The sequence below is a fragment of the Crocodylus porosus genome, unplaced genomic scaffold, assembly GCF_001723895.1.
Source record: "Crocodylus porosus isolate Cpor-Errol unplaced genomic scaffold, CroPor_comp1, whole genome shotgun sequence".
In the NCBI taxonomy this organism is placed as follows: Eukaryota; Metazoa; Chordata; order Crocodylia; family Crocodylidae; genus Crocodylus; species Crocodylus porosus.
In genome coordinates this window covers 10,737,805-10,762,703 of record NW_017728923.1, presented here as the reverse complement: position 1 = coordinate 10,762,703, position 24,899 = coordinate 10,737,805, and the positions used below count along the sequence as shown (strand labels likewise).

Below are 24,899 nucleotides of genomic sequence, written 5' to 3'. Positions count from 1 at the left end.
GTCCTACACATGTTCATGTGTCTCTGTTCTTAATCTTTTGCCTGTGATCATTTATTCTGGGGTGTAGTTTTAGTCTTGTGTCACTTTCATAGTTCATAGTTCCCACTTAGTACACTGGATGAGATCTATCATATTCTGGAGATATATCATATCACTGAATCGAATCACTGTCCCCCAAATTGGCTGAATCTGAATCCAAAGCAAATGCTAGCCACTTCACATAGACCTAATATTATCCTATTAGGCCCACATGAAGCAACTAGCATTCACTTCAGATTCAACCAATTCAGTGATTCAAGTCACTGTCCCAAATCTCTGAATCAGCCCCATCCCCCGCCCACTCTCAATGGCTGCCCCATCTGCTCTCCCAGCATCTGCGGGCGGTTAGCGATCACCACTGGCCACTGCTGACACTGCCAGTGGTATCTGCAGGTGGTCAGCCGACAACCCCTGGCCAGTGCTTGCCACCCACCCCCTCACCGCCGACAGCAATGGCGATATCTGCAGGAGCTCCCCACTTACTGTCACCGCGCTCCCACTGCTGCCACACTCCCACCACTGCCAGCACCACCGTCCCCCACCAGCCGTTGGGGGCATGCATCATTCATGATAACATGTGTAGGATCCATTAATTCTGTGGGGTCATTGGGGGGGAAGAGAATGATGACTGTTGTAAAAATGGAGATGCACTGATAGGTTTTGCATTTACTGTAAATGCAAAAGTGTGTCCCATGCAATATAGCTAAGTGTTCACCACTGATCATGTAAACAGAAAGCATTTGCTGCACATGCCTCATAAAATTACTTACAAATCAAGATATCCTTTAATTAGCTGACGCTATTTTTTTTTTTGTAGTTAATAACTACTCAGGTAACAAACTGAGAGAACCTTTACATGGTCTCATAGACGAAAAAATAGGAGAGTGTGTTGCTTTCTTTCCCTTGCCCTGAAAAAAAGAACAATGAATAATACTTTCACAGAATTCTGCTGTAAATATTAGGGCTGTGCAAAGCTTCGGTCCCTGATTTGATTCGGCAGAGATTTGGCGGCCAAATCTCAGAATCCAAATAGAATCAGAGGACCCTTTAATCCCTCTGAATCGATTTGGAGAAATTTGGAATGATTCAGAGATTCAGACATAAAGGCAGCTTTAAATGCTTTTTTTTACATACCTTTAGGTAACAGGGGCTCATGAATGCTGAGATGCTGGGGTGCATGGAGTGTCCCACAGAAGCATGGGGGGCTCCCCAGTGCACTCAGCAGACCCTGAAGCGGACCAGAAGCACTCCTGACTCAGCGGGGGCACCCAGGGTCCCCCTGCAGCCAACTACCAGATGAGAGCAGCATGTGGGGGGGCTCCCAGTGCACTTCCTGGCAGACCCTGTAGTGGACCAGAAGTTTTTTACATTTAGATTTGGTTGAATCAAGTCAGGGACAGTGATCCAAATCAAGGAATCGAATCACTGTCCCCAATTTGGGCTGAATCCGAATCAGATCTTCCTTTGCATACCTCAAGTAAATATATAGATTCATAGATTGATAGAGGCTGGAAGGGACCCTGTAGATCATTGGGTCTAGTCCACCCGCAGTAGGCAGGAAAAGACAACTGGGGTCACTGACCCCAGCAAGGTGAATGTCTAGTCTCCTTTTACAGATTTCCAGGGTAGGTGACTGCACCACCACTGGAGGGAGTTTATTCCACAGTCTGGACATCCTGACTGTGAAGCAGTTTTTTCTTTAAATTCAGCCTGAAGCAGCCTTCCAGGAGCTTGTATGAATTGTTCTTGGTCTTCTCCTGAGGTGCCCTGGTGAACAGCTGTTCACCGAGTTCTTAATGTATTCTCCTGACGTAACAGTAAGCCGCTACCAAGTCCCCTCTCTGCCTTCTCTTCTGTAGGCTGAAGAGGCACAAGTCCCTCAGCCTCTCCTCATACGGCTTGTTTTTTATTTAATGAATTAGTTTCTGCACGTCTAAAAGTTGTTTAACATAGAATCTAGTTACCAGGTGAAACTTTAAAAGAGATGATAAAGGCATACAGTTATCGGCAGATCCATGGTAAATGTAATTTCAGAGGTGATGCTTTTAAAATAATCAAATAGATATTGTGTGTATGTTGCTTGGGTATTACATTGAGCGATATCACATTTAAATATAATTTGAAGCATTCTATTTGTATACATAATTTATAAATTGCCATCATCTTCAGAGATGTTAGATATCAACTTTATCTACATACCACAAAAAAGCCAAGGACTACACAACAGTTTTTCTAGCCCCTCCATCCCACTCTACATTTTATTTATTTTCCCAAAGAAAGAGGTGTCTATTTGCTTCCAGCTAAGTGCTAAATTTGTCCTCTACCTATTTTTCTGACATCACCTAAGTCTGTCATGTCATTCCTAGTCTTTGGCATGATGCGGCCTTGGTACATGTTCTACTTTGAGTTGCTCAAATGTTGATTAGTATTAGTGCTAGCTTGAGTTTCAAGCAGTCACACCTTCAGGCTAAAAACCTTCTTTGACTGTCCCCACCCGCATAGCTGGGAGTTTCCACTAGAGATCTGGCAAGCAGGAGCATGACTAGAAGCTGCAGCTGTGAACTGCCACTACTGAGCTGGTGAAACTGGATAGCTGTTATCCCTGCTCTAGGTATGTATGTGTGAGAGATGGGTTGGGGGAGGGCAGCAGGAACATGAAGCTGAGAGGTGAAAAGTTAATAGGATGGGGGTGGATAATGAAATGTGAGGTGAAAGGAAATGGGGATGGAGGAAGGGTGTGAATTGAAGGCAGTTAGCCACTGAAGGCTAATAAAAAAGCTTTACAAAAAATTAGAAAGAAATAAAGAGGAAGTAAATTAAAGGAGGACTCATGTTTTAATAAAATTTGGATTTAGTACTGGAGTGTAGAGGATGCTGGTCATGCTTACCAGGGTGATTTGGAGCCGGGAACAGTGAGGGAAGGTGATTTTGGGGATGCACTGCCGCTGCCTGGCAAAGAAAGGAAGGCCCAGTACTAGAGAACCCAATCCAGCCACCTACCTTGTTCCCGCACCTTCCACCCCTCAGATCTTACTCCTGAACCTGTCCATTCACTGTGACCTGGCTAGCTGGCATGTGCTCTGCACTCTGTGTGCATGAGTTTACACCCCAGGGAGCAGGGGAGGGAGTTATTTATCTTTGTGCCAGAACTGCCCCCTGAGCAGTAGAGTTCAGGGGTAGAAAGTTTGTTCACACAGAACAGGATATGGGGGGAGGGGAAACTGCATCCTGGGATGCTGGAGGACTGAACTTGGGTGGCTCATCTGTGGGGAGTGGGCATACATTAATGGAACACAGAGCAGAGATAAATCTGCCTTGGAAGGGTGTAACTTTAAATTGCCTAAAGAGTGCTTAAAACTAGCTTCAGGTGTTAATAGGTATACAATCCAGGGGTTAAGAGCTCCAAGATTTGCCTAAGATTAACATGTAATAAAGCCCTAACATACTGCTTGAAATGTATTAATTGGTTTTCATTCCTAAGGTCAGCCAGGAAGTGCCATTGTACAATCAATTGACTTTTGCCTTACAATTATTGATGAAAGAGCCATGGAAATTGACTGAATTAAGTGACACTTGCCTTGCTGACTTCAGGGTAGGACTACACATCAGCCAGGGAAAGGCAATAAGAAATATATAAGCTGATTGTTTAACATAAATAATACTATTTATGGTACTCTGGGTAATGTAGAAATAGGAAGAAATGATAATTGGGTAAAGAAAATGGAGATTTAGGGGAATGTTACTTGCAAAATAAAACAGAATCACCATACTGCAGGATGAGCACGTCTGCAGTCATACATGAGAGTATCTCCACCTATTGTGCAAGGGATATCAAGCCTGATAAGCTGGGAGGGGAGGGGAGGGGAAGAGGTCATTTGAATGAACTGTCCATCCTCCAAGCTTTGGTTACAGACCTGTCATTTTTCAGTTAGATTCTGTTCCCTAGTCTCCCTAGCACACTGACCTTACAGTCAGGCTTTCTGCAGAACAAGAGCCTAAATTATTTCAGGGTCTATATGGCCTAGAAGGTCACAGATCATCTTCTAAATCCTGACACTAGGCAAAGCACTAATTGCTACCTGCCCTGATATATTATGATTATAAAAGGGTGGTTGAGTTGAAGAATTGACAACTTGTATTAAAGTTGCAAACAATCAGCTACTATTTGCATGTTTTTATATGGAGGAGAAGGCAGCAGTAGCCTAATCTGGCATAGTTGCTACAGAAGTAAATTGACTTTTGCCTTACAAGTATTGATTTAGTGAAAATAGGAGTTAATTTTCACAAAAACCCACACAACCTAGATAAGGATCAATTGTAATTACAGTGTTATAATGTGAAGCAAAGATAGAGAAGGTCAAATACAATTTAAGGTAGAATTAGGTATTTCATTGTAGCAAAGTTCCCTTTGATCTCTCTCCTTCGTTATATGACTTAAATAATTTTTTGAGACATCAGAACCCTAAGCACAGCCAAGGAATTTGAATGCAACAGGTAGTTAAGACTTTCACAAGACGAAAAAATCAATAATGAAATACGTAAAAAAAAAAAAAAAACAAAATTGGAAACAGGCGGAGAAAAACTTAGGAAAAATAAGATGCAAGATGATTTCAAATAGAATATTTTTAACTCTTTCACAACTAAGCAAGCAGATGGCATGGAGCCTGCAATTGTTTGCTTTTATTTGGCAGATGAGACACGATTTTGTGTTGATGAGGGAAGACAAAGTCAGAAGTAACTTTTCTAGAGTGAGGTGTATTTCTATTTTATGAACCCTGTCTGAATGCCAAAAAGGCACTGATACTTTTTTCAAGATGCAAGCTAAGATGCTAGTTCATGTTCAAAAGTCATTAACCTGCACCTTAGCCAGCATTAACATGGTTGAAAAGACTTCTTAAATCTAATTCAACTGCAGTAAGAGAACTGAAGAAGACAGCATAATAGCTAGCTCTAGCCCTATCATTTAGTTTTGGGACTAGCATTAGCAGTCCTGCCAATCTTATGCATTCAAAAATTGGAAATAAAGAGTGTAAAATCATAATATTTTAAATACAAAATAACTGCAGGGTCTTTTTTTGTCTCTGAGTTGAGTCTTGGAGGTTCACATTTTTTAACTTCCCTAATTCCCTAGAAACTTACTTTGAAAGGAAGAGAGACAGCAAGAAGACTTGGGTTTTCATGTGATAACGTAGATCCAAGAGCTTCAGTTTTAAAAGAAAACACTAAATACTCTAAGACTCATGACAATATCACAAAAGCTGGGAACAATACTGCTCTGTAGCTGCTCTGTATTCCCAGAAATCTACTGACAGATGACAAGTCAAATTGCTGAGCGGGGGGGGGGCAATGCCAAAGTCATCATATCAATAGGCTCAGGGAAAGGATGGGAGTCTTTCCCTAGGTAATGTAACAAGATTCTCAGGAAGGCACAACCAGATTAAAGCTAGTGTTCAGCAGTTATTAGGGACCTGTTAAAAACAGCATATCTATATTTGTTAATTAAGAGGCTGAGCCTGACCCCTAACATAGGCAAAAACCTCAACTGTTATCAGCAAGACTTTGGTCTACGTAACAGCTTCAGGCCAACAGGGTTTTCACACAGCTCCACTATCCAACTTGTGAGGACTCGGCCATACAACCTGTGTTAATACATCCAGCCACTCAAGCGAGATGTTACTACTGTTCTTTAGCATAAGCAAAGAAATATACATGGGGCTTAGTTACAAAGTTTACATGCCGTGCTCTCAGCAAGGAAGCCTCTCAGAAGTAATAAAGTGTATACTCCCAAGTCATTATACTGGCTCACCGTACTAGCATGGTATTATGTTATCCATTTGTAATGTCAGTTTTGATCTCTCAACTCTACCACAGGTTAGGATTTGACTAGTTTGCTTGCTTTTGTGGTTCTAAAGTGCTTGGAGGGTTGAAACAGGGACACTTGGAATATTTTGTTTGAGAAGCAGTTAGGACCAGATATAACAAATAATACGAATGAACCAGCAAATCCTGCTACCACAACAGCCAGCATCAGCAGGATATGTTTTGCAAGGGTTATCAAATTATTATTAAGAATCCAGCATCTGGTGGCTAAGATGCATGGGCAACAATATGGAAGGAGAACAGAAAGACAAAATAATACTTCACCTGCATTTAGTATAAAAGCTGGTCATTGATAAGTACAAAGTACACACTTCTAAAACCCTGGGAAATCAGTTCTGTAGGAGGCAGTTTCATTCTAGAAACCCAAATGTTTACACATGAAATGGAACTATTCCCATTCCCCCTCCACCTGCTCTCCTTCCCTGCTGAGAAGTTTCCTAGGAGTATTTCTGTCTAGAGAAGCAATAGATATGGTTAGTTTTGGCTTTAGTTCTGTCACAGGTATTTTCCAAGATTCACCAAGATCTACAAGAAAGCAGGAGTCACTTTTACTTCCTAGTCTATGAGAGCCAGTTTCAACCATATTCTACACGTGCTACCAACTGGGGACGAAGCATCAAAGCTAGAGGTAAGGGTGATTCCAGCCCAGCTCAGTGAGACAAAAATAGCAAAAAGCATGACCCAGCTCCTCTGCAAATGTATTCCTTCAGCACAGTGAAAAGTCATTAAAAATCCAACTACAATTCTTTAACACACTCTTAAATCTTCTGTTTCCATGACATGGTTTGCTACAAGAACCTAACCTGCTCCAGTGGCCCCTTCCCCAAGCAGCATCTAGCCTTCTGGTAAAGAAGAAAGGGAAAGGAAATGAACAAAAAAGGAACAGCAAGCAAACAAAAAACAAAACAAAAGAAACAGATAAGCCTAAGGAACAGCAAAGAATAGCAGAACTAAAACAAAGAAACAAAGGAGACGGCTGAGTGAAAACTGTATCGGGGGTTAGCGTTGGTAATCTTCTAGCCATTATTCAGTTACTTTCATTTGCATTTAGATAATACAACACAGAAGTTGGTTCATTTTGAAATCTAAGTTGTCTTGTCCACAACTTATAAAAGATGCAAAACCAACACAACCCACAGCCCTCTCTCTCTTCCCTGGGCAAAACATTAAAACTGAAATCAGTCTCTCACGCTGACCCTGCACCATTCTTAGCCTTTCCCAAATGCCTGTTTAAAAAAATGGGCTTTGCAGTGTGCCTGGTACAAACCAAAATAAAAGACATCAATCCTGACAGAATTCAGCCACTTTTAAGTAGAAAAAGTAAATATAACAGAAAACAGCAGTATCTGTATCATTTGAAATCAGAGGAGAAAATTATTATATTCATCTGAAGCTAGAAGACTTTAGACATTCAGGATGCAATCAACCAAGCAGAAATTTAGCCACAGCACTGGGTTTAACGTTCAGTCTCTTATAAAATGTGCCAAATTACCTAATAATCACAAGGGGCCAGGACTTCTGCATTACATCTCTCCTAAAGGGCCCCAAGAAAACAGTATCCCTTAACAACAGGCTAAGTATTGATTCTGAACTGACTCTGAGGAAGAGGGCCATGCACTGAATCACCAATACTACTTCCTTAAGCGCTGCCTTTTCCCTGAATAGCTCCTCTTCAAGTGCAAATGTGATCAAACGCTGCTTAGCTTGTGAAATCTGATGATATCATAGCCCCAAGTAAAACGAATGCAGAATGACACTTAGGTTTCACTAGTGCAGAATGAAATTAAGTTTAGAGAAGGGTGGTTATCCAAGTTCACTTTAATAGGACATTATGGGTAACTGAGCTTAGGGTGATCTAAATGGCTAAACACAGAAACATTCACAGGTCTTAAACCCCCCTACAAATGGTGTGCCCAGTTTAAAGTTAGTTTTCATCCAACAAAAGCTAACTTTAGATCACCCTGGGCTAACCCAGCTCAACCAACACCTGCAAATGTCCCCAGCCAGCATTGTGCTGTTCTAACCCCCCTTACCCTGATCAGGATATTTTTACTCCCCTGACCAGCACACGCCTGGACTGAGCAGCCACCCCACCCTGCAAAACTTGCCAGTCCCCTCCCATCTTGCCAGCCCTTGCCAGCTTCTTCCCCTGCTCACTCTCCTCGATTTACTTACCTCAGGGCACCTGCACAAACACCTTTAGGAAGCAGACCCAGCTCAGGTTTAGGCCTCTCACAGTAAGCCATCTAACCTACATCAGGTCATTTAAATACTTGTTCATGCCCTATACAACAGCTGGATGTTTACCACATCTTTACTTTGACTGCAATATTCCATATTTTTATAATGGAAATATTTTAAATTGATGATAAATGTAATAAGTTCAGGCACTAATTGCTTATGCTATCTCTTACTGTACTACATAGAATTAGAGTCAAAGCATGCCTTTAAAACGTGAGTGGATAATTCCCACCAAAGTTGAGAAAAGTCATGAGTACAGACCCTAGAACAGAGTGTAGCCAATAAGCATAATTCAAGGAATATGATAAGCACCTTCAAGGATGAAATTTGGAGGACTATGTGAATAAACCCTACCTGGAGTGTGACTTCATTCTAAAAAAATTACAAACTAAAATACTGTTTAAAATTTTTTCTCAAAGTATATACAGTTTTCAGAATAATATTCAAGCATTAGAACCAGCTTGAAAAATAAAAGAAATGGAAATATTCCCTTTTGGTTTTCTCGTCTTTCAATCCCTCCATTTCTAGGGGAAGGATTTGTTATTTTTGCTTATTTACTAATATAGCACAATTTGTGCCAGAGAACTCCCAAAAACTTTGCATCATGAAAAACTTAGAGGGCAAGCCCAGATGTCACTACTGCTTATGCGACTGCCTAATTTACATATCTGAAGTCTCATTGATTGCACATATAAAATCAATTTTAATAGGACTAATATGCTGAAAATTAAGCAGGTGTGTGTATCTAAACAGATGAAGATACTGACAACATAATATGCAACAAGACAGTCAGACAAAATGTATATTTGATAATATGTTAATAAATATATGTGACTCTAAGGCCATATCTACATGTTACAGTTAAGGCATGATTAACAGTTAGTTAATCATGCTGTAAATGGTCCCCCAGCCACATGTTCAATCAATTAGTCGCATGATAAAAAGAAAAATAAGATACAAAGTATTCCACAAAATATGTGGAATAACGTCGTAGCTGGCTCCTATCATGCCATTAAGGTGTGTGGCCAGGGGCCCCTTAGCTGAAAGCCCTGTCAGCAGAGTGGAGCTCCCGGGGAGGGGGGGTGTGTGTGTGTGTGTGTGTGTGTGTGTGTGTGTGTGTGTAAGACGTTTGTGTTACTTTCCAACAGTTTCCAGCCCTATGGCCCTCATTTCTATAAATATGGCCCACTGAAGTCACTGGAACCATGCTCCAATAGGAAAGGATCACTGACATGAATAAGCACTGCACTAACAGGCTCCCTAAAATAAGCCACCAAGTACAATACCTTTGACTTTACAGAAGGGATTAGCAATGTATTTGTGCAAAATAACCGAGTGAACATACGATTTCTTTACTAACAAGGAGTCCAAAATAAAAGCCCAAGAGGTGTGGAACCTTACTGGCAATCAGAGAAAACAGACAAACTCCTCAGAATCAAAACTGTATCTAAAGAAAATGGTCTCTGTTGAAAAAGCAGTTCAGATACGCTCATCAACATGCAGAATTTCAAAGATGCCAAAACAAAGAGGAGACTTCAAGAAAGTAAGGAGAAAGAAGCAAGGGGGAAAATCACCAGTGCATTATAATTTGGACTCAGCTACCGGAGTTAGAAGAGAACAAAATATAAGGAGCTGGTGCACATCATATAGTTACTGTAAAAAAGAAAAGGTAGAAGAAAAAAAGGGTCCATTACTTACAAGTCATACTGAAGAAAGATGTTTTTCTTAAAGAAAAAAATGCATCTACCTTATGTGTGATTTTTATCTGCATTTCTGTCAGTCATAGGTGTATGGCTGGATTCATTCATGTCTCACAACAATTCAAAGAGATTTTAAACCACTACCACTCTGGCTTGGTACATTTTATACCCAGTTTGCTAGGAAAATAACAGTAGTATATAGAAACTTCTGGAGTTCATTAAGAACTTGAATTTTCAGATTTACTATTAATAACATTTGCAAATCTGCAATAAAGCTGATAAGTGAAATCCTGACTTAACTGATATTAGTGGATGTGTTCCTAATGACTTCAGTGGGACCAGTATTTCACTGATTATTTAATACAATGACCCAAAAGACATTTCATTCACTTGCACCAAGCATTAAGTCCATTACTAGTATTGACCTTGGTGTTTTACAAGAAACACAATAAGAAAAGTTCCACTGAAGAAGGCAACATTCTAACAGACAAAATATGTAAGCTGGAATGTACTAAGAAATCCAGAGGGAAGATTAATTTAGAGAATATATTTGAAATTTGGCACGTATCATTTCTCACTGGAGCAAAGTGGGGCATTTCTCGTCAGCCCTTCCACAAATAAAAGTTCTTTCGATATTTTATGAGCTTTATGTTCTAAACTGTATTCTATTATGTTCTAATTGCATTTTTCAGGTGCCTGTATGGCATCAAATGCACACGGATATCCATATGAATTAGCATTATTAGTGAAACAATTCCAATACAGTTTATGCTTCTCCCCAGTGGTTGTTTACCAAGTGTCCCATTTTTATTTCTAGAAAATTCCATATAATGAATTGATTTTTTACAAAGTTCATTATCATACTGGATGATTCAGCTTAATGTAGATGAACATCTTTGACTCAAACCCAAAGACATCAATTCCACATAATTCCCCTGACATTCCAATAGTCCAGAAATTCACTGTCCAAAATATTAGCTAGCAGTCAAAATATACATAATCATGTTCTCCTTCAGATGCAAGTATTTAGCACAGTAATATTATTGTTGTGTCTTGGTCAAAACATGTCCCATTAAAACCCTGCCCCATAAAGAACTATCCACAGCTACACCCTGATGATAATTTCACAAAGACTCTCTCAAAACTCTAGACTTTACCTGGATAATAGGTCCATCTGCATGTGTTTCTTTATAATGTTTTTAGCATATGTTAACAAGCATGATGGGAAGCCATAAAACACAAAAAATTACAAGGCCAACTGTAACTGATTTCAGAACAGGAAACCCATTATGATTTGAACAAATAAAGCCTGACTGCAAAGTCCTAGAAGACTTCTTGGCAGTTAAGAAACATGTTCCACACTGGGGCTATGTTAGTGTGACATAGCCCAACCAGAGTGTGGTCATGACAGTTTTGCCTGTGAGCTAGTCCTACACTCCTCAGATCCCTTCTGATCCTCTTCCCTTTCTACATTTGCTTGTCACACCTTGTATTTGGGATGGTTGTCCCCGGTCTTAAAAAAGCAGAATCCAGTAGTACTGTCCCCCAACCTGGATGAGTGTCTGGTGCTTCCTCCATCTCCCTTGCTCTACTAGCTCTAGTCATGGCCCTACAGGCCCTAGCTGCCTTAAGGCCAATAATCATGGCCTCTAGCCACCCCTGTAGCTATGCCCATGCCTCAGGTTTTGCTTAGTCTCTGTTTACTGGGTCTCCTCACCATCCTTGTTTCAGCCCGTGGGTCCCTTCCCTGGGCCCTGGCTCCAGCCTCACCTCCTTGCGTATTAGCTCAGCAGACTCCTCCTTTCTGGATGCAGGCTGAAGCCTTGTGGCTTTAGCCCCCCTCTACTCCAGCTCATTCCTTGCAGAAAAAAACAAAAAGAAACATTCATAGAACATTCTGCTATATGACCTCCTAAATCACCCCTCACAGCTGCTCCTGGGCCTCTGGTGGTTAGAAAGTGGGGAAGGGGGGAATAAGCCCCCTGCGTACTGAAACAGTCTTCAACAAAAATCTCAACCCTCCCTCCTTTCGCCTGCCAGATGAGAACTAGCAGTCCTCAGACAAGTCCTCACCCCTTTGGATGCACCCACCAGCAGCCAGATGTTCCTCTTCTCCTCTTGGATTCAAGTTCCACCTGTCTTTTGCAGGCAAGTTCTGGTCTCCTCCAGTCAGGGCCACAATGACTCCCTAACCTGGAGGCAAGCCTATAAATGCAGGCCAGCCCCTCCCATGTCAGTCAGCCAATTTTTATTGCCCAACTCCAGTGCAGGGGCTTCCTATTATCTCATTTTAGGGCACCTAAAATGAGGCAAATCCACAGTCTAGAGTCAGCCTTTCTTGTTCGAATGCCCCTGTTTCTGCTTGCAGCCTGTAGCTTCCTCTCAATTGCTAGGCAAGGTGCTTAGCCTAGCAGGTGGGTTTTCTGTGGCCCTAGGTGCCCCCTCCCCAGGACTGGCTCCAGATGCAAGTAACTGTCTTTTTTTGGCTTACAACACCATAGCTCTCTTGAGAGTCTAGTTCCCTCTTAGGTCCTTGCCTGAATGAGGGCAACCTCCCCACTACCCTAGTTTTAAAGGGGTCTTTCAGGTTCTTCTCATCTCTGATCTTTTCCCCTGTAACAAGAATAGGGTCCCCAATTACAGGTAAGTAATGCAAATCCTTAGGGAATTTACTAACTGTAAATCTCTATTTGTTATTCCAGGAATTTGTGAACTTGTAACAAGCTATGTCACTCTCGAACTGGGCTTGTCAGCCACAAACAGATTCATCAGGCACCTGACTAGACCTCTCATGCATAGACCATGATCCAGAGGACTGACTGTTGCCTATTATTACTTTCAGGAAGTGCTTATACCAACAACTTTCACAGTGACATCAAAATTCAGAAAACGATTTAAGAAAAATGTGATAGCTCCTCAAGAAAACCCTAAGGTCAAAACCAAAGAAATTAACATCTTTATACACAGCATGAAGCTACTTCGACAAAGAAGATATGCAGATTCCTCCATAAGGAAGGAAGCAGGAAGGGAAGCAAAGATCCGTAATAACATGAACTCTACAAGTATGGTAATTCGGCAAAGTACAAGAGGTTATTTGAGTCATAGTGTTATTCTCCAGAGATAGAAATTTAGTCTATGTCAAAAGAAACAGCTATAGGAAGGAAATTAGGAGAGCTGAGAAGGAATATGAAGAGCAGATAGCCAGACACATAAAACAAGCAACAAGGAACTGCATAAGTGTATCAGAACCAGGAAACCATTAAAGGAGTCACTGGATCTGCTGCAGCAAAGATTAAAAGGAGCAACTGAGGTCAAGGCAAATGAGTTCCTTTCATCTGCCTTCAGTCAAGATATTGGGGAAATGCCTATCCCTCCTCTGTTCATTTTTTGACAAAAAAGGCTAGATGTTTTCCAGAATGAAGCATCAAAAAAGAGGTAGTGGAACACAATGATAAATTTCAGAACAGGTCAGTACGGACAAAGTCCTGGCTCCAGTGAAATCAGTGGGAGTTCTGCCAATGACTTGAACAGGGCCAGGATTTCACCTTAGGGCTAAATGATATAAGCCCTAGAGTTCCAAGCAAATGGAAGGACTAGGTTTTCATCGTGAACAACATGAGGTGCTGCAGTGATCACAACAATAAGCCAAGTTGGAGAATATATGAGGAAAGGGACAGAAATGACAGAAAAATTATGCTATTTTATAAATCATTGTATGATCTTGTCTGGAATATTGTGTTCAGTTTTGAGCACTGTAGAAGAAACTAAGTGTATACAGAAACAGGTGACAAAAGCTACTAGATGCATGGAAAGCAGAGAAGCTGGAAAGCTTTTAAGAGAGAGACTGTTTGCCTTAATGAAGAGGTGAAAAAGGGAGGTATTAGAGGTATACTGATTAATGAATGGTATGATGAAGGTACATAGAATAGTCCTCTACTTAACCTTTCTTATAATTCAAGAACAAGGGGATGCTTAGTGACACTGAAAGACATGAAACATGATAAACTGATAACAGAAAACACTATACTGTGCTAATCCTAAACTGAGAAATTAACTGCCACAAGAAAGCTTTGCATGCAGAGGCCTTAAAGGACTGGATGTTACAAAAGGAAAATGTTCATTATCATGTTATGAACAAAATATATGATTTTTGAAAAGACAAGAAATACTAATATTTGTGAGTATAAGACATGTGATTTAACTGCAGTTTTGATATTGATGAATTTCTTCCAGCCACTACGAGAAGAGTTGCTTATACAAGCAGATTCTGTCATAATCATCCATTATAGCAGGAGCTCTCAAACTTCGTGATACTGTGACCCCGAGTGCCGAATGGCGGTGGCAGGGGAAGGGGAGCTCGTACAAGGCAGCCACCGCTGCCATCCACCACTCTACGCCACCGCCGCTTCTCTGAGCTGCCACACATGCCCCCTGCGACCCACAGATTGAGAACCCCTGTGTTACATGGTTTCTTGGTATTGCTCAAAAATACATGATATTGGCCAATGACATAACATATGGCAGTGACCTAGGTAGACCACCAGCCTACTATATTATGGCAATTCCTGTGTTCCTGTATGTGGTAAATATGACATATGCTGATTCTCATTCTCCATTGTATTAGCTTCATTCTTAAATTAGTATAAAAGTTATTATATGATAAAGATATTAAATACCTTAAGACAGTTGTAAGATAGGACAATGTGGGTGACATTTTCCCCATCAATAAGGCCTTTATTTTAGTTTCTGTGGGAAATACCTTCCCACAGCCTAGAGAGAGTGCCTTAGCAACATTAACTGTTATTCAAGGATGAGATATTTTGAGGAACACGTTGTTAGAATCACTTTGCCCTAAACAAAGAAATGCAGACAATAACAACTGAGGCTCACAGTTGCGATATCTGCCAAACTATGCCCTCAATAATTCAACATTATAATGATTTGAATTTGGTTTAGGATTTCAAAAGTGAGGGATTTTGAGAAATTCAGCTTTTGGGTGATCAGTTTGATCAGCACGTTAGTGGGTTCTGACTTTCAAAAATAGAGTTTTTGGCACCAAACACTGATCGTCATTTAAAATTATATTCATTACAATCCTGCAAAGCAGTAAAACATATTTCTGAAATTATATTTTTCCCCATATACTCACAATTCAAAACATGATGTAGTCACACACTATCACGTATGCATTCACCGTTAACAATCTGGTATTTGCACAGACTGGACAGGTGAGTCATGCAGTGTTGTTTTGCTCCATGATTCCATGAACTCCAGATTGGTATACTGATTTCACTATGGCTACATAAATATTTTTTGTGATGTTGCCAACTCCCATTTTGAGTAGTCACTTGCAAATACACAGTTTCTCAAATATTTGCCATATTATCCCATTAAGTGAACATTCCTGAGAATAAAGTTTAATTAAAAGAAATGCTTGCAACAAATGAAGAAAAGCAGGTCATATAAACAAAACAAATCAATGGTTTTACTTCAAGTAAATATTTAAGAATATTTTAACAGCATTTACTGACTTCTAAACAGGTTAAACTTTATACAGTCATTCACCTGTGTGCTGCTTATTTATAATTTGGTATATGTGAACAGTCCCAAATAAAAAGATTTTGGATATGTGCCAGCAAATGCCATGGAGCCCTTCATTAGAGGCACCACAATTAAACAAATAGTATCCTCAGTGTTCAAAGGAAAAAAAAAAAAGGGCCTATTTTGCACCCTTTATTGTTGAATATTCCACATACCATCCAAGTTTTAAACTGTTAAACTCAGCATATGAGCTGGTTGTTATCCACAAGCACATTTGTAACTTGAGATGCACAGTTTGAAAATAGATGAAACTTGAACTTACTGTAGCTGTGCCGGAGACAGTTTGTGCATTTGTGTCAGCTGCACTCTGTTCAGAGTGTGTCTGAGCAGGAGGGTACATGTTTAACGTGTGCTCTGGAACAGTGGTCTGGCCTGTGTAGTCTGGAGCGGGATGTGGGTGTGGGGCTGTGTATTCTGCAGGGATACCATTCTGAGGTGGAGCAAACTGGGCTGAGGCATAAGGCTGCGCCATTGTGTCAGGAGGTGCTGTAGCTTCCTGATTACCCTGAAAAGATAAAACAGATAAAACTGGAATAAGAGAAAATAATTTTTAAAATAAAGAAGCTCTGCAAGATCTGTAGATATGCTAAGTTTCTTTCCCATGAAAGGTGTATCCTCTCTGATTTAACCCTGTTTATCCTCACTGTTAAAAACCTAGTCTTAGAAAAGTGAAATCACAGTTTCCAACACAGCACTGCAGGAGTATAGTGGCTGGACAGGATGTCCTGCAATGGCTTCACCAGGCACTAGTTCAAAGCCTCACTTCAGTCTCCCATCAAAAGCAACCTCCCAGTCAACCCAGCTGGAAAGAGATGCCTAATCATTCAGGCTGGGGAGTCAACGGCAGCCAGATCTAATGTTTGCCCTTACGTGTTATTGGGCATAGAAACTGCTGTGCCTTAACCATACTAGCCTTGTGGGCTGTTAGGCTTAAGAAGCAATTTTGACATAACAGTGAGACTTTCTGGATACCAAGGAAGTCCACAAAAAATGAAACCCCAAGAGAAAAGAATGAGGCAGGGACAGAATAATGCACAGGACCGCAGAGCCCCTGCCAATATAGGGGCTCCCAGGGGCACCAGGGGCTGCACAGCCCGGGCGGGCATCCGGGCTGTGGGCAGTGTGTGCCTCCTCTCCTTTGGCTAGGCTGGGGCCAGGGGTTAGAGATGGGCACAGGGCTCCCTGCAGGCAGCAGCAGCTTTCTGGGGCCATCTGCTGCCAGTCCCACTTCTGGTCCTTGTCATCTGTGGGAGGTCGCCAGCACCAGAGTCCCTGGAGCAGATTAGGACACCCCCCCCCCCAGGCCAGCAGAGGGATGGGCAGAGGGGCAGGTAAGCAGCCCTGGGCAGAGCTCATGCCTGCCCCGCCAGCTGGCCCTGGTCCCAGCCCATTCTGCAGAGCCGGGGGATTGCAGCTCTGGCTGTGTGACACCCACTGGGCAGAGGGGCTCTTGTGCCCCCTGGCTTGCCCCAGACACACCAAGGAGGCTAGGCAGGCTTAGCCACAGACCCCTAGCAGGAAAAGAGGGAACCTGCCCTTGCCTGATGCCTGGGGGGGGCGGGGGAGCTCCAATTTTCTGTTTGCGCAGTGCCCCAGTAAATCTTAAATCTGCCACTGGAAAGAGGTATAAGTATGTAAATTAGTAAATTCTAGTCCACATCTTTCACAACTTTAACTCAAGAATTTAACTGCTATAAATCCACTTGTTCCAAAAACAACAACAGCATTTATGATGTGCATACTGCCTCATCATTTTCTAATTTTCAGAACAGATATACCCAACCTAAAAAATACAAATCAATGAATGGGAATAGACAACACACCCTGTTAACAGAGTTCTAAGTATCTGTAAAAAATGATGCTATCTGAGACGCAGAGTACTATTTTAGATTAGTAAATAATTATTAATCTAAAACTATTAAAACAAAACTATTAAACAAAAGTTTATCATGTACTACAGTGCAAGGATATAATATAATGATTCAATTCAATCTTAGAACCACAATATCAAAATACAGAACTATAAAGGCCCCAACTTAAAACCTGTTTGAGGAAAACACTGAAAAAAATGATATGGTAATATTGCAGAAAATATATGCAAGACCTTAAAGTATCATATCATTTTGCTAATTATGATTTTACTTTTATGTATTAAAAATAAGATCTTACAAGTAAAAGACCAAATGGAGGCATCTTATATCTTGCACGGGCAATTAGATTCATTTTTAGCTTTGATATAATTCCACAGGGGCAAGCATATGTCAAAAACGTTCACAAATCTTAAGTATTTAACATAAGTATTTGTAATAGTCTCTGCCTAAATTTTTTGACCATAATGATATGACAACTTGAGGCTAGGGAAGAAAACCTTTAACAAGACATGCTTGTGCATTTAAGAAATGCACAAATCTTGATGCCAAAGATGGCAGTGTCTGGATACACCATGGTGGCTACTGTATCACAGTAGCAAGTGGGAAAGAATAGCAACACAGCTCACAAGCCCTTTGCTGAATGCAAAGGATATGCTAACTGATGTGCAAAGTACTAAACCTTTGCTAACACAATAGGTTCACAAGCCACAAAACTAACATGAAACCAAATTTGTAATTATGTTCTGAAATATGGAACTACCTTCCCACCAAAAGGGCGTGAGTCGGCGCACACACATTTTCGTTTTTGTTTTTCCTTACAATTCCCAGTTTAAGCCAAGGCCTGAAGTGTAAAGGAATTTATGTGATATTTCACACCCAAGATTTCCAGCCAGTTTCAACTAATTGAAATAAACATCTAAATGAGGGACTGCTTGTTTAAATTGAGCCCAAACTCAGAAGCTTTGAAGATTTTCTAATCAGTACACTACCACAGCTGCTGGGTACTTGGTAGAGTCAGAGGGGGAAAGTATGCTTTTCCTAAGAAAAAGTCTTGGCATTTTAATGGATTAAGCATGATGCTAGGAACTCCTGAATTTTAATCCTGTCTCCACCAGTAAGTTAGTGTGGCCCCAGGCAAGTTATTTATACTTTCTGCTTCATTTCACTATTTCAAAAATGAAAATAAGGCCTTTTTCCTACTTTTCAGGGTTCTGTTGTGAAATTAATTCATATTTGTATGCTGCTTTGAAAGTGAAAAATATACTCTGCTGTTATTACAAGTGCAAACAAAAATGGAAAGTTGTGTTGCTATACTGAGAAACTTTCAAAACTTAAATTTAAAAAAATAAAGGAAAATATACATTCTACATGCTGTTTAGGGAAGATGTACATCTGGCCATGCTTTCCTTTGATTTTTCCTTAATCAGCCGTTATTAATATAAAACAGTGTTTTTGTAAATGAAAAATAATAAACCATACAGACTAAAATGCACCAAATGAATGGACTCCACATGCGCTTACCAACTATTAGTTGTTACTGAGAAAATGTTAATGTTTTAAAATTACTGAAGTTGGAGCTGAAGTTGGGGTATTTGAAAGTACTAAAAATGCAAACATTAAATATTCTAGGACAGACTTTATTATGTGGAAGAAACTGGCATCAGCAAATGAAAATTCCACCTCAAAAAAATGACGACTGTACTGGTTCTGAAGAACAGTAGCTGGTCTATAAGCTATTTCTTCATGTCAGTTGTTAGACATGACACAGTCAGCAGATGTTAAAAAAGAACAATAATGGCAACAAAGGGACCAACAGCTAATGTCCAGGTGCATTTGATCTAAAGCTTTTTTATACTACCTTGAGTTCTAAAACAGATGTTGCCGAGACCCCCACTGTTTCTCATTAACACTGACAGCAGTTCCATGAGACCCTAATTAATATTCTTAGCATTCACACTTAGTGCTAATTACAGCTAATATTTAATTAAGAGCACTGAGTTTTTATATAATTTCTTACTAGCAACTTCAAACATTTCACTTCAGCACTACAGTAAAGCAAGAGCACATGTAATGAAAATTCCAGCACCTTAGCCTTGCTGACGCTATTACACTCCAGTCATCAGATTTGTTAAGATGAAGTTTGGGTTCCCTTATTAAAATGGTACTAGTAATAAATAAGGAAATAAAGGGTCAGCATTTCCATTATATACTCTATGTATCCAGGGGTTTATAGCACAGCCATATAAATATGCTTGTTCTAGAAACTTGGTATACAAGGTTATCAGCCCAGGTCTCATTCTTTCGTTAAGAGTTATTATTTGTTTGTGCTTTTTTTTTAATGCACTAAAATGTGGTTGCTGGAAAATAAAGAAACGAAAAGTTGTACTTCTGTCTACCACGAGCTTAAAATGAAAAATAGTATTAATTCTGACATAGTACCACTTTAAAACTAGCTATGGCACATGCCATTATAACTGAAGCTAATTTAGATTTTTAAAATTATGTAATGCAATCTATACCTTTTGATCCAAAATGAACACATGAATATTCAAAGAACATATCAGTAATGCATTTCATATTAAACACATGCCACATAACTAAACACATTCCTTAAGACAAAGGTATGTTCTTCATAAATTGATTACTGTTTATGAGCTGAATTTATGCAGCGGTAATGAACAGATCCTTACACATCATGGTTTGAGTAGCAAATCATGAACTCCAACTAAGTTTCAGAAGATAGTCTTAGCTTTCCCCCAGTTTCAGATAGCAACTGTGCAATTTTAAATAATATGTAGTTAAAACAAAATGAACTGAATTGCTTAAGAGAAAAAATTAAGTAACATTAAGTGTATGAAATAATCTCTAGACAGAAAAACCCATTCATAACTTAACCCAGGAGGGTAAGTTCTGGAACAGTGGGCACACAGGCATTGTGCAACTCCACCTAGGCACAAGAGGGTAGCCAGAAGTTGTTCTTTCAAACTTCAGTCCAATTCTCTTTGCTTTTTTAAGTTTACAGGACCGCTTAATACTCATTTTTTGTGTGTGGTTTAATAAAGTAGTTGTTGGCAACAAAAGAACAAAGGATGGCAGACAATCAGGCTCTGCTAAATGTTTTGGCCTGAAATTTAATGAAAACCACATTTCAACTCAAAATATGCTTTACGTGGCAGTATATAAAATCCAGTTTATTGCTGTCTGCTTAAATGCTGAACTCTACAGAACAAAAATGCCTCAGGATGATATAGGTAAGTGAACACTTTTTTTAGATCCTATAGGACTGTTCCACTTAAAGAAAAGATCAGAATTTTAAATACTCCTATTGAAGACCTCAAAATCTCGGCATTCTTTTTCAGCACCTTCTTTTGTTTGGAGATGCTTGCATAATTAAGAAATGCTTGAAAAGTGTCAAAACATAATAAAGCAGGCTTGTTATGTTTATACACAAAGGACACAAAGCAAAGACAATATTACTTATGCAGTGTTCCTTTTCTTAAACACACTTTTGCAGCATAAAACTGTATTTATTCAATGAAAACCTTTATGGTTGCGTGCATTTTAACTCTAACTAACAGTTTATTGTTTGCTTTATTCTATTTTAGTTTTGTTGTGTGTTGTTTCTTTGGCAAGAAATATTTCACATTCAGAGAAAGCCTCTCATACTGTAGTTAAATGAGCCAAACTGCACCATATCCTCAGGGCATGGAAACAAAGAAGAAAAATGCAAAATTACTCTGTAAACCTGCTGGTTATAAGAACGGCTCAGTTAGACATATCAAGCACAGCAGAGACATGTAATCACTGCTGCAGTTCTGCTTCCCTCAGAATGACTTAAGCAGCAAAATACATATTAGAAGAGGCTTGCATGCAGTGGTACAGCTGAATATAAGAAATGCCCCTCCTTCACTAAAATCAGTTTCAAGTGAAAATAAAAGTGAAAATACCTGCTGTACCATCCTGCTCCCTTTATCCTCCATAAACTTAGCAGCTGCTTTAGTCCCAGGCCATGCAGCATCTGCCCAAAGCAAGCATCAATTATGGATGAGGGCGTGAGCTATGTAATGTGTGTATGAGTGTGGATGATAGGGGTGTTGAAGGAGGGGGAGCTATTGCAAGCCTTACTGACCTCCCACTCAACATCTGACTGCTCCCAAAACCTAATCCAGATGGGACTCTTTCGGTTTGCTAGGCCTCGCCCCATCAATCACAGCAGGCCACTCCTCTGTCTCCTGCTACTAGTTATAGAGTGCACCACTGAGCAGATGATTACACACAGAAGAAGAAAAAACACAGCTTGACTACATTAATAGCTGTTTAAAAAACATTAGAAATGCTGCTATGTAAGTTGCCGCAAGCTGAACATTTTCATTTTAAAATTAAGATTATTGTATTCAAGTTATGAAAAACCCTAAACCTCCAGTGCTTTGGTTTTTGACAGCTGTGCTATAGAGTAGTGTTTGTGCATCTTTTTATGTGTTTAAGCTTTTTCTTTACTTTATAAAGGTAACAAATAAAGCTTACGCTTTAAATTTGCTGAATCCCAACAGTAGCCTCTTCCGAGGACCACTGTCAGTTTTATATTAGATGTATTTTATCCTTTTTTATATAACCGATTTTTTTAATGTTCTTTCTCTTGTGTACAAAGGGAAATATTTCAAAAATGCTTCTGAGGTTTACTTTTGTGCAGCAGCTTAAGCAAGCTAATGCTAACTATTAAAAGAACTTTGTCTAGCTACTCTGGAGCTAGCCTTAAACAATGATTAAACTCCTAATTAAATCATATAACTGAGAATAAAGCTAAAATGATGCAAAAGATCCCAAAGTATACAGTTTTCCTGCCAATCTGCCATGGGCTTGCAGCAGATATAACATTTGAGAGGAAAGGCTGAAGGGCATCACGTGAACATTTATAAATGCCCCAATTCTCACACCCTGCCCTCAAAAAACACTCAAACCTAGATAAACACCGGTAACTGTAGGATTAAACTTTCAGTCGAACTCCAATATGCTGGGCTTCTTTAACATAACAGTATCATTTCTAGAGAGTTGCTGTTTGCTCTCCCTAGGTAAGGATAATAAAAACAACACATTTTACCCAAGGAATCAGACATCTACCCACATTGGACCAGTATTCACAATCAACTGATTATCCAAGGCTTCCTGCATGTTGCTTAATAACCTGACTGGGGTATTGGCCTCAAATTAGTCGACTGATTTCACAACCAAATGCATCCAACTTCCTCCCCTTCTTGGAAGGGTCACTGCAAACTACTTGGGCCTCATAACTACTGTAAAAACAAACTCCTTCCCAAACCAGGGTGTTCACAAAAGAAAAGAACAATGAATTGGGGAAACAATGTTTTCTTCGCAATGTCAGAGAGAAAGCTGGAAATTCAGGAATCAACTCAGGGATTTTGTACAATTACCTTCATTAACTTTACTGTGATGGTAGAATCTTTGTGCTTCATCGAACACCTTCTACCACAAGAAACTACCCTTTTCTAAGTAGCTTCCTTATCTACAGCCTGTTGTCCCTGGTACATGCCCAGTTTGGAAATGTAATGTTCATTCTGTGCCACTGCTTAGTGCCAATTTAGTAGCATAAGATTTTGTGTGTATAAGGTATAGCCACATAACGGCAATCAGCCACAAACAGGGGTTGTCTTTATGGGATGCAGTGCCATAGCAACTAAATTGGGCTCCCAGGGCAAAGCCCACAGCAGCATCCCACCCTCACCCCACACACGGATCCAGAGGGCACACCACCCCCATGCTTGCCTAGGAGTGCATGCAGTGGCAGGAGCCACCCTCCCCCCATCCCTGCACTCCCCCAAATGTGGTTCCATCCTGGGCCCCATCCCGGCTGGGCAGTGCCTGTTGGTGCCCCTTCACTTCAGCACCTGAGGCAGTTGCCTTGCTCCCCCCTCCCCCCACTTGCTACAGCATTGATGGATGCCATACCAGACAGATTCAAATGCATTTGTATCAGATGGGAGAGCGGTATTTTGGGGTGGGGTAGTTTTTTTCCCTTTTAGCTTTCATTTTAGATTCCATTTTCAGGTAAGATAAAGTACACTGTATTCCTCTGTCCTTGGTCATATGCAGGTCCTTAGCCTAGGGGCTGGTAAAATACAGTCCATGGGCCAGATCCAGCTCATGAAGGCACCAGATCTGGCCTGCGGACCTGGACGGCTTTGTCACTGCCTGGCTAGGCAACTTTGAGCTGTGCCCACGCTGCAGCTGGGGAGTTGGGGAGGGGCAGGAAGCAGCAGCACTTCTGTGTATTCAGCTTCCAGCTGCTTGGCCCTGGCACAGCTTCTCACTGGCAGCCGAGCAGCTGGGGGACTAGGGAGAAGCAGCAGCAGAGGTGGAGGCCCTGGGTACTCCACCCAGGCACAGCTTGCCTCTGAATGGACTCTGCATTCATACGCCTGGAAAAAGCAGTGGCTCCTAGCTGCCTGGCCCTGACACAGCCAAAGGCAAAGCCTCCCACCATCCCACAAGCTGCTGACATTTTGGCTGAAGCCACCCAGCCTGTGCTGGGCTGGAGGTCCCACAATACTCCAAACAGGAAGTCTGAATATTCCCTTTGGTATGGGGAGTGAAGGGCCTCACACACAGTACCTATTATGCTTGGTGCATGGGGAGTGTGTCAGACTAACAGGGACACAACCCTTCTAAGCTGTTCTGGGGGCCAAATCAGGCCTTGAAATCGGGGCAACATGAAAAAGTCACAGGGGACTTCTGTCTGTCTTTCCCCTCTCAGATTCTGCATCAAAATTTGCCTAGTCCAGAGAACTGAGGCTGCAGTATCTGGCTACAGACTTGTGACTCAGCTTATGCAAACAGTCCCTATCATTCTGCTGGAAGGACAAACTGCAGACAAGTGCTGGCCTAAATTTTAGGTTTTAAATAACACATTAAGGTGGCATTTTTAGGACTTAGTATTTTGGAGACAACACGATTTTGCTTCTACAGACAGACAGGATGCTTCCTTTCTCACTCACCCAGCTGCTGCAAGATTTGTTTTTTATTCCGAAGCACAAATGTTTATGCAGTTTTGTGCAATTTTAAACTGCAGCTTTATCAGTTTATTATTGCCTTACGTTGCAAAACAAGATGCTAAGAGGTGCAGGGATATCTGCAGTCAACTATCTTCTGAGACAAATAAATGTTCCCAAAACAGAGTTCCTAACAGTAATCTAAGAGGGAAAAGGGCACCAATACATCAATTACATTCAAGAACGTTTTCCCAGAGGTACTGCCCCTACACTGTTGTCATAATCATGCCGTAGATTCATTTAGCACCTGACATAAAAGCGATCTCGAAGCCCTCTTGGAACAATACTTTCACCATCAAAACTTGGTTAAATGAACCTCTGTGAAGTTAATGTTATCCACATCTGGCTAATGAGGAGACCAAAGCAAAAACAATTAAGATCTTAACCAAGGATACACAACCAGGCTGTGGCAGTGCCAAGAGAATAATCCAGTCTCTTGATTGCATACTGAAAATGTATGTGAATGCAGAGACTAGGTGTCTAGACTTTTGAGACCGCTGAAT

General features: G+C 40.7%; 1 protein-coding gene across 14 annotated transcripts in view; it reads right to left on the bottom strand.

Annotated features, from left to right (window-relative positions):
- The window catches only part of RBFOX1 (RNA binding protein, fox-1 homolog 1), a 1,970,253-nt gene that overhangs the window by 217,339 nt on the left and 1,728,015 nt on the right, over nucleotides 1–24,899 (bottom strand). For 12 of the 14 annotated variants that reach the window (XM_019540075.1, XM_019540076.1, XM_019540072.1 and 9 more), the window contains one exon: nucleotides 15,724–15,966. In XM_019540075.1, coding sequence (XP_019395620.1) covers nucleotides 15,724–15,966 — 243 coding nt within the window. The other 2 variants (XM_019540074.1, XM_019540073.1) reach the window with 2 other exon arrangements.